Here is a 10,403-nt window from a genome sequence, read left to right on the forward strand (position 1 = left end):
AGATAGATGCCTTTGTGACTGCAGTCTGCAGCCCTGTGGCTCTTGATCGGTTTTTCAAGGGCTCCGACGGAGTATGGATTGACTACGCTGTACTTGGTAGAGTATTGCTACTTGAGAAGTTTTTTTGTCTTCAGCTTTTTTTTTCCAACAGAATGCCCCATCAGCCTTGGGCCTGCAAAGTAAAATCTCTAGAGTTTTTTTGAACTCTGGTTGAAAAACGACTGGTAGAGTACTAGGCAGTCAGCAACCTTTGCTGCCTTCTGGTTTCCATCGTTGCAACTGCCCATGCCTGGTCGTGGTAGCGTGCCGGCCCTTCCCCAAGGATAAAGCCCAAAGGGGGTCTCTTGATCGCTCGTGTCCCACTCGGCAAGTCGAACGAGAAACCCCTCACCAGCCAATCCATCGGGCGTCTCTCCTTCGTCTCTCTCTTTCAGAATTCAGACCCTGTCGGCATGCGACTGCTAGCCCCGCCAGGCTGTCGACAGTGGCAAGAAGACTAGAAGAAACAAAGGTGTCTGGTCCGTGTCTGCTGTTGCGCCGCCAACGGGCGCGTCTGCGGGCAGCGACAGAACCGCCGGAGAAGCCGACCGCATCCCAAACAACCGCACGCGTCCGCAGCGTTCCTCTTTTTGGGCCAACCACCACCCGCGTGCCCTCCCCCCTCGTCCCATTTCCCTTCCTTCTGACGCCAGCGCCGTGTTTATCTATCTAAGCTTAGTCGCTCGATTGCGCAAGCGCTTCGTCTCCTCCCTTCCTCCCCTCTCCCCCTCCGCAAGGCATCCACGGCACCCTTATCGTGGTTGCTTGCGGGTGATTCCTTTCGCGCGCCGCTTGTTCCGGCTCGTCCGCTGCGCCAATCACGGCCATCCGCCGACCGGAAGCCGTGCTGCCACGGCGCCTTCGCAGCTTTTCACCCTCGCCCGTCCCAGCTTCGCGACTGCAGCAGGCCTTGTCTTTGTTTTCTTTTCCACAGCCGCTTCCCCCTCCTCAAAACAACCACCCCTCCCCACCCTTCGCTCGCTGAGCGTCTGGTTTCGCGACCCCCCGTCTCCTGCAGGGCATAACCCGCGTGTCGTCCCTCTGCCATAAACGACTCGTGCCGCTCTGACCGCTCGCCCGCCCGCGCGGCAGCGACCCCAGACCAGACCAGACCAGCCCAGCAGCCTGAAGAAACTTCCCCCCAGCCCGGCCTCAGCCTCCTGTGGCGGTGCAGCCCTGGCCGCCCTTGCCACAGCAGCTCACCAGCCCCTCTTCTGTCTTCCCGTCCGCCTCAACTGGCTTGGCCGATTTGCAATCGAGCCAGTTCATCGTGATCCGCCTTCCTGCTTCCACCTCGGTTTCGATCCTGCATGCGACGCCCGCCCCATCCATCGCTGATTTGCCTGCGTCCTGACATCATCGCCTTCGCTCTCTCTCTCTGCGGCATTGTCCTCCCCCGATCGCTTTCGCAAACGCGCTGACTGCAATCGCGTCCGAGAACGCGCGACCCAGGCCTTCACGGCCTTTGTCTCCTCTGTGCGACCTGTCGCCCACCATGTACAGCACTTCCCATTCCGTCTCCGCTCCAATGAACGGCATGGGCGGAGAGCTCGCGGATGGTTCTGGGACCATCAATCCCGCTGCCTTGAACAATGCCGGTATGCTTGGTTTTCTCCGATGTTGTGCTTTTCGCGACCGCACTCCCAGTCATGCGATGGCAGGCTACTCTGCGTGAACGACGATCGCGCATCGCAGAATAGCTTCCTCTCCTTGCCAATGGTGTTTTATCAAGAAATGTCGATGCTGATGGTTCTCTGTGTCGCTAGCTCCTCTTCCTTCGACCCCCGTCCCAGCCCCAAACTCCAGTCCGCGAGGTGTGAAGCGTAGTCGCTCTCCGGACCAGTATGGCGACGTGACTGTCGAGGGTGAACACGAAGATGGTATGTTTTGACCACTGCCCATCCTGCTTCTTGACGGTGTCTTTGTGCGCTCGCGCGGCCGGCACGCGCAAGCAATCTGTCCTTTTTTTTTCCCGACCCGGATTCAGAGCTGACGTTTTGCCTAATTCGCGCAGACGAACAAGGTCGCCGGAAACGCGGGCGACCGCCGAAAACCCCTCGCCCGTCCGGTAACGGCACCTCGACCACGACCTCCCAACAGACGGCACCCGTGCCTGCTCCAGCTCAGACACCTCAGATGTCGTCGCAGTCGTTGCCCCAGCAAAGCGACGTTTCTCCGCCGCAAACATCCCCCCCTACCAAAACGACCCCGACAAAGTCAGTGGTCAAGGCGCTGCCCACGGTGAGGGATCACACGACGGACCAACTCAATGCCGACGGTGACGAATACATTCCCAAGGAGTTTGACGAGGCCGGTGAGAAGAAGGTTGATGCGCTTGGTTACCCGCAAGATGGCCGCGAGTACAAATGTCGGACGTTCCGCGTTCCCAATCGCGGCAACAAGCTCTTCATGTTGGCAACCGAGTGCGCGCGCGTCCTGGGATATCGCGACTCGTACCTGCTGTTCAACAAGAATCGGTCGCTCTACAAGATCATCGCAACCCAGGCCGAAAAGGATGACCTGATTCAGCAGGACATTCTGCCCTACTCTTACCGGTCCCGCCAGATCGCCATCGTCACCGCCAAGTCGATGTTTCGGCAATTCGGGAGCAGGGTCATTGTGAATGGGCGGCGAGTGCGCGATGACTACTGGGAGAGCAAAGCGAGAAAGCAGGGCTTCACCGAAGACGATCTCGCCGGAGAGAAACGACCGGGGGGAGCCAAAGCCCGGGATGCCGCCGCAGCGGAGGCTGCTGCGACAGCAGGAATGTTACCGAATCTCGGCCATGGCGACGTCGTTTACAGTAACACGATGGAAGGGTTGCCGCATGGCCTTCCACCCGGTCTTAGCCCTCATGCCGCTACGTTGGCGCCTCTGCCCATGATCCATCTCACGCCAACTACAGATGACCCCCGGCTACGAGAATTCAGCAGCATCCCACGACCCCGACAGGAAATCACGGGCCAGCCGTACCAGGACCGCACCCAACCCAGCAGCGCTTCGGAGATTCTGAACCAGGCGTCGCAGACGGCCGACTTCAACAAGATTCTGAATTCTCAGCGCGCCTTCAGGCAGAAGGGACTCGAGGAGTTTTACGCCAGTCAACGAGACATTCCCGTCACCACCGCGTCGCAGTCTCAACCAGGACAGATCGATGTCACCGCTCCCGTAGTCTCTCAGGCGCTCCAGTCACCTCAGATGTCGACATCATCGGGGCTGATCAATCCCAGCCAGGCGCAGCAGCAGAATGTTCTCTCCCAGCCGGCGTCGATGCTGACCTCGTCTCAAGGAGGCTACTCTCAACAGCCACATCAGCAAACCCATGTCGCGCAGTCTCCGGTTCGAGGAGTCCCGCAAGGCATTCGACCGGATGTCTTACAGCAGCGAACCTCCAACCCTGCATTGTCGTCTGCTACTTCGGCTCAAACAGCGCCGTTTGTATACCCGTCGCAGACGCAGCAAATGTGGGGTCAGCCGCCGCCGCAACCGCAGCCGATGACTGCCTCTCCGCACATGGGAATGCCTCAGTATGCGTCGCCGATGCACCCTCAGCAAAGCCCGTCGCCTCTTCCCCAGCAGCAGCAACCGCATCCGTCACAGTCGCCTCACAGTCAGCCCCGTCCCGCACAGCAGATGCCACAGTCCATGCAGATGCACCCACAGGTACCGCAGGCGCCGGGCATGGCGTCGCTTGGGTATCAGGGCGGGTATTCCAACATGGGCACCCGGGCTATGTATCCGTCAGGGCAAAATCCCAACCAACAATTTCTGCAACAGCCGGGAATGAACATGGGGATGGGCGCTGGGGTAGGAATGCCTGGTTGGCCCTCACCTGCTGGTGGACACATGCAGCCTGGTCAACCTCAGCAAGGCCAGTCGGGCAGTCCATTAGGAGGATGGTCAGGCTACTAGAGCGTTATCAATCGTCATGTCTTCCCCCTTTTTTTTTCTTTTCTTTTCTCGTCTCTTTTTTTCTTTCTCTGTCCCACAGAGCGGTATTCTTGGCGGGCATGTCAGGGATGATCAGAACAGCGGATTTGCTTAGGGTTGATTTCAGGCACATGTTTTTATTTCTCATATACCCCCTGGTTTACAACGTTCCTTGGCACTTGCATGGAGGGTAATCGTTAATGGTAGTCCCAGTGGGCCCTTAGTGCTATACCCAGTTGTTTGTCTTTATTGATATTCCGGAAGTCGGGTTTGTCATTACGGCAGGCGGATGAGTGAGGGCCGGCGACATGGCTTTGCAATTCTGCTTGCTCTGTTATCTGCATGACGAATCCTTCAGCCGTCGTTCAGCCGTCGTTCTATGTGGGTGTTGTCGTTGTCATTGTCTCATTTGCCTTCAGCCTAACCTGTTTTGTTATTTATCATTTTCTCTTCCATCTTTCTGCCCTGGGCGTTGTTACGTTTTCCACAATGTTTATGTCTGGCGACGGCACGCCCTGCTGTTGTTGAATGAGAACTTCATTTTTTTTTCTTCGATGTTCATATTTTTGTTCGTGTCAGATTATGATCATTTCAGTCTAGTCAACTTGTGGGAATGGTATTTGAAGTGTTTTCCCTAGGATGGGTCAATGTCGAGTGATTTGCGGGCAGGAGACGGCTTTGGGTGATAGGAGAATTTGCAATGTGACACGCTTAGTATCGTTTAAGGCTCTGCATTATAGGATTGTCTTGCTGCGGTGTATTTTTTGGGTCTGTAGGATCATTGTATTTGCTATTCTTTTTTTTTTTCTTTTGTTTTTGAGACCCCTTCAACGTATGTACTTGTTTATATAAGTTTTTGTGTTACTGTCTGTGTCGGTTATCTGAATTCTATGAATTGAATCTCCCCCTCATCAACGACATACTATTGGCATGCGCTGTAGTCTTGACCTGCGATCGTTATCGTCCTAGACATCGTCCTATCCTCTTGTGATGACTCTATGAATCCATTCGAACTAGGTATACATCGTATTCAGTTGCACCCACTGGTAGGAACCAGGGGAGTCGTCACCGGAGCCGCCGACGAAGGACACAGACAAGCCGAGACAGAGGTGACAGGCGGCACGGTACAATGAGGACTCGTCGTCCAGGGCTGCGTAGTCGTCGTCGGTGAAGGATGGTAGTAGACAGTTTCCGCCTTGACAAGGACGGGGATCACAGCGCCAGTATTGAGGCTGAAGGGGCGATGACCCAGGACGCTGAGAAGCGAGGCAATCTCGCCCGAGTGGCTGGTGATGGAGATGAAGAGGCCGTTATCCTTCTTGCCCGCGGAGGAGGTTCTGGAGAAGGAGAAGATCTGATCCAGGACCTCTTTCGACCGCACCGCCTCGGACGACGCCGTTTCGCCCGTGACCCCGTTCCATAGCTCGTCGCACTCGGTGAAGCCCGGTTCAAAGCGCCAGGTCGAAAACGGGAACGCTTGCTGGATAACGCTCCGGTTACTCCGCCGGTCGCACGTGTGGATGCTGATGTTCTCGCGGAGCTTCTCCAGGATTAAGGGCGCGAACTTGGCCGCGTCGGCGGGCAGGCGGCGCAACCCCTCGAACGTGATCTGCGCCGTCTGCAGCGTCCGGAACAGCGGGCTGACGAAGTATCTGTCCGGCGGATGGATGCGCTGCTCATCGATCTCGCGCTGCCAGAAGTCGTGCGCTTTCTGCGCTTGGGCGATGCCGTTGCTCGTCAGATGGGCGTCGGACCAGGACGCTGTTCCGTTGCCGTCTAGTTCGGCCCAGTAGCACTGAATTCAGACGCAGTCAGTCAATATATACTAGGTGAGCGGAGCGAGTCGTTAAAGGCTTGTTTATATATACTTAGGTGAAACGTACATTCCAAGCCGGCGTCCCATAATAACTCTCCGCAGCATTGTGCCATCCTTCCCCATGCCGTCCCATGAAGAGAACCTTGTACTCGACATTCTCCGGCGAATGCTCATTGAGATAGACGACCTGGCGGTAGAACCGCTCCCATTGGGTCAGACTACGGCTGGATGGAGGAGGGTCGAACCGATCAGCGTCGTAGGTGCGGTTAATGAGGCCGAAGTTTACCGCTGTCTGGAGGATTCAATCAGTCAGTCATATTCATGTGAGATTTCTTCTTTTCTTCTCTTTGTTTTGAGTTTTGGTTTGAGAGGGTTGGTTCTACTACTACTCACATAATCAAACGTAGACGCATCTGTCGTGTTTAGATCCTGAAGGAAATACCCCGTTACGGTGGAATATTTCACGTAGGATGACGATGATGATGATGACGCAGCATTCGTCAACCCGGCGATCAGCGCCAATGCCAACCAACGGAGAGCAGCAGCAGCAGCAGCCATGGTTTATAAAATAAATAAAGGCTGAGGTAGGTACCTAGTTTAGTTACTTTGAACTCAACTCAATTGAAGCAAAAAAAAAACGACAGGAGCAGCGCTGAGACCGGATTGCTGCTCGCTCTGATCTGAGTCTGGGTCTGGGCCCATGATGAGATAGAAATCTCTCTCTCTATATATGATGTCTATGGCTCGGCCGGAGTAGTCGTTGTTGCTGCTGTTACTCTACTCCGCAATAACGCTATGTTAGATTCCTGGCCGTTGCAACGTTAACTTTAGGTTAATTCGGTCTGGATGGTCCGGCCCGCCAACCAGTGCTGCACGTGGGTTTTAAGTATATACTTAGTCCGGGGTGCCCGGCACGTCTGGGTCATACAGTACCGAGTACTGCTAGTTAGTGACTTACTCCTGACTCGCACCTACGAAGGACGATAGGATACTAATACTAACAGTCCAAGTTAGACAACGACAACATCAAGCAATGCTTCTACTAGCCAAGGACAGCTGATTGATTCTGCTAAACTTCTGTCCACATGTCATTTGTATGTATTAGTTAGATTAGTTGACATATCGATGATAATAGACATGAACCAGATGCACCTAGTTCGCTGAAAATCCAAACACCAGAAAAAGGGTTAGACAAGACCAACCCACAATATACCAGACCGTCCTATCGCCGTGGACGATCCAAGAAAAAAGGGAAAAAAAAGTTTATGCAAATCAGAACACACTCCCCAGGCCCTGCGTATAGTGAAAGCAGCCAGATATATGAGAGGGGAAAATATATGAAACTAAAGAATGAAAAACCCAACATTAAAGGGTCTAGATGTGCAACAACTCGTATAGAGACACGTGAAATCCGGTGTAGTTACATTGCCTTCCCCTGGCCAAAGAAAATAAACTGCAAAACAGCCGGAAGGTGATATCATTCATTAAAGCCGATTAAGAATTAAGATTAAAAGTCGCTAGGAGTCTGATGAGAAAAAGTATAGTTCTTGGGTTTCTGAGGCGGCAGCTGTTGCGCGACAGACCGGTGAGCCTCCTGCTGCTGAGGGAATTCGTGAATGTGGAACTGCGTCACTTTCTGATCTTCGTTAATGACCACGGTCGCAGGAGGCGTGCTCGAGTCCTTGACCGTGCCGTACATCGGGGAATTGTCCGGCATGGTCCATTGAGCCGCCGCCTGGCCGTCTTTGTCGACGTCTTGCTCATAAGAAACCGCAGAAACATAATTAGCCTGGGGCATTTGCATGTTCGACTGAAACGACGACGTATCGGGCGAGGGAAGACCTTGCATATCAGCCCAGCTGACACCCGTCATCTGTCCGCTCGATCCTGGCGAGTATTCCGGGAACGTCGAGTAGTGGGCCGGCGCAGACAAGGGAGGCGCGAGGTTCTGATACTGCATGGAGAGCAAATCCACCGACATGGGCGTTGCCGGTGGAGATGCAACGTTGATCTGCATCGGCTGTGTGGTTGGGAAAAGTTGCCCCTCCGCAGGACGTTGAGCGGCGGACAGATTGTATTGATTGTCCCGGGGCGTCGACGGCATCAGGTGCTGTAAGTCTTCCGGCGTGAGAGGTGTCGGTGGAGCCAGATTACCAGCCGATGCAGACGTCTGCAATCTTCGTTTCGTGTCCGCGTTGGCCGAAGCCGCTTCGGCGAAAGTCGAGAAGCCAAGGGGGGAACGCTGAGGTGCGGAGATCTTCCTCACCCCAGCATACCGTGCACCCAGGGCGTGAGACGATTTGGCGTGCCGTAACGGATGGGCACCGCCAAAGTTTGGAACTCTCGTCGTGGGCGACATCGACGATGGTCCTACCAAGGGCCTAGTCGAACTGGTGGTGCCAATGGCAGCTGGTCGGGGTCGTTTCCGACGGGCTGCAATGTCCAACTCCTTCTCAGGCCGTCTCCAGACCGGGCCATCCATCTGATCGGAGGGCTGTTGCATGGTCTGTTGTGAAGGCGACATCGACGTGATCCCAATGTTCCCCATCGATTCCGTGAGCTCCTCCGACGAAGAGGCACGCCTCTCGACTGGACCTTCCGGCGGCTGCAGGGAGGAAAATTGGAGAGATCCATACATTGACTCAGAGCCTGGCTGACCCTCCGGGAGGGCATTTGTCTGTCCCTGCAACTGTCCATCCCAAGCCTGGGATTGTTGAGACATCTGGACGTTGCCAAAGGCAGCCGTACCCGTCATATCCGGGTTCGGGTTCGTTGGGCCCTCCATCGAAGGGCCCGTGAGATGATTATTATCCGGAGAAGCAAATTGCATCGCGTTCAAACTGCCAAACTCAAACCCTCCCTGGGGACTCTGGGACGGTGTCCACGCCATCGAGGAATCTCGACTACCTCCCCATTCGGAAAATCCAGGGTTAAGCGAGCTCTGGGGGCCATTGCCGGCCGGAGGTAAGGTCGAGGTCGGGAGGTTCATGGGCATCTCAGAACTTCCCACCAGGACGTTGCCGTCCGGTTGCTGATTGAACTGATCTCGAGCGGCCACCGCCTGATTAAGGGCCCTTTGCAGGGAAGCGAAGGTTGCTTCTCGAGCAGCCTCACTAGGCGTCTTTTGGTGTCTTGACCTTGATGACGAGCTGGCAGGAGTGTTTACCCGATCATTAGGGTCATTAGATGCCGAGGCAGTCGAGTCCTGCTTGGGAGTCGAAGTTTGGTCCTTCTCTGGCCCGGGTGTTCTGTTCGTCTGGTTATTCGTTTGGCTGTTCGTCTCGTCAAACTGAGTGTTCGATTGATTGTTGTTGGACTGATTGTCTGACTGGCTGTTGGACTGATTATCTGGCTGGCTGTTCGACTGACTGTTTTCCTGGCTATCCGTCTTGTCGTTCGTCTGGCTAGATTGGTCAGACTCCGATTTGGACTTCTCTTCTTCGGCTTTAGCTTTCTCCCGTTCCTCTTTCTCCTTCGCTTCCCGTTGCATCCTTTCGAACTCTTCCTGGCGCTTCTGTTGCTTGGCCTTTGCGCGTCGGTTCTGGAACCAATTCTGCATACAGTGGCTGTTAGCATGAAACGGGATCGCAACTGTCACACCAGGATCAAACCAACCGCGACTCGAGGAAGGCTGAGATTTGTCTGCACGGCCAGCTGACGCTTGATATTGCTGTTGGGCTTGGGATGAGCCTGGAACTGGGCCTCCAGCGTCTCGACTTGTTCCTTGGTCAGACGCGGCCGCGACATATTCTCCGTGTATTCTTCATGACGGTCCTCCATGATAGGCATAGGAGCATAGTATTCAGGCATCTCGTAAGGAGGACGGGGGACCAGATAACCATCCATGGGACCAACCATGGCCGGGTGAGCCATGGGCGGACCGCAGACGATGGGCTGCTCCAGTGGGACTCCGGCATGGCCGCCGTAGGCGTATGAAGGATGGATATAACTCATGGTTGTTGCTGTCGCTGAAAACGGTCGACGGGGGTATGAAGGGATCGCTGGACGGCCACAAGAAGACTTTGGGAGGGCTGCACTGGTGGCAGCTGAGACAAACAGGCACTTATCTCATCGAGGAACCATTGAACGGCTGGAGGAGAAATGGGCAATTCAAACGACACACAAAAAAAGAGCGTAGTATTTGATACAATGAGATCAAGGAGGAAATAGGCAGTAAATGTCCTAAGATTATCAGAAGACTAGTGGGTTGGTCAAGGAGAGACTGAGCCAAAGGAGTGTACTATTATCAGCGAGTGGGAAAAGGAACGAGTGACTGATCGCCAGAGGAGAGTTAGGCAAGTGTGACCCGAAAATGGAGAACTAAGGGAGAGACAGGAGAACACAAGGAAAACGAGTCGAAAGGAGGGCAGAGCGAAGGACGAGGCCAGATCGAGCCTCGACGGTGTCGCTGCAGACGACTACTTAATGGGGGTATGGGGAGCGAGGACACCACGATGGGGAAAGGAGATTTTGAGACAGCAAGTCCGGTACCTACCCAGTAGTTACCAGCAACCAGCGACGAGGCCGGTCTAAGCGGCCGCTAAGTCGCGGACTGGGACAGCGAGGCCCTTGTGCGCGACGGCGTTTACAGCCGCCGTGGAGAAGGGGCGTGGCCCGT

At 54.8% G+C, this 10,403-nt stretch overlaps 3 protein-coding genes across 3 annotated transcripts; 1 reads left to right on the forward strand and 2 right to left on the reverse strand.

Moving 5' to 3' along the window:
• Nucleotides 1-1,534: 1,534 nt before the first annotated feature.
• T310_3548 (Nuclear localization protein) lies at nucleotides 1,535-3,951 on the forward strand (the record flags this gene model as incomplete). Its single annotated transcript, XM_013473627.1, has 3 exons — nucleotides 1,535-1,637; nucleotides 1,806-1,919; nucleotides 2,054-3,951. 3 exons carry the CDS (start codon nucleotides 1,535-1,537, stop codon nucleotides 3,949-3,951), a joined length of 2,115 nt encoding a protein of 704 aa, XP_013329081.1.
• A 1,048-nt stretch (nucleotides 3,952-4,999) lies between these two features.
• T310_3549 (GPI anchored protein) lies at nucleotides 5,000-6,343 on the reverse strand (the record flags this gene model as incomplete). The annotated part of the gene is made up of 3 exons (XM_013473628.1): nucleotides 5,000-5,764; nucleotides 5,853-6,077; nucleotides 6,179-6,343. 3 exons carry the CDS (start codon nucleotides 6,341-6,343, stop codon nucleotides 5,000-5,002), a joined length of 1,155 nt encoding a protein of 384 aa, XP_013329082.1.
• A 949-nt stretch (nucleotides 6,344-7,292) lies between these two features.
• On the reverse strand, nucleotides 7,293-9,739 carry T310_3550 (Homeobox transcription factor; the record flags this gene model as incomplete). The annotated part of the gene is made up of 2 exons (XM_013473629.1): nucleotides 7,293-9,326; nucleotides 9,386-9,739. 2 exons carry the CDS (start codon nucleotides 9,737-9,739, stop codon nucleotides 7,293-7,295), a joined length of 2,388 nt encoding a protein of 795 aa, XP_013329083.1.
• Nucleotides 9,740-10,403: the final 664 nt, after the last annotated feature.

This window comes from Rasamsonia emersonii (genome assembly GCF_000968595.1).
Source record: "Rasamsonia emersonii CBS 393.64 chromosome Unknown ctg1118621760072, whole genome shotgun sequence".
NCBI lineage: Eukaryota > Fungi > Ascomycota > Eurotiomycetes > Eurotiales > Trichocomaceae > Rasamsonia > Rasamsonia emersonii.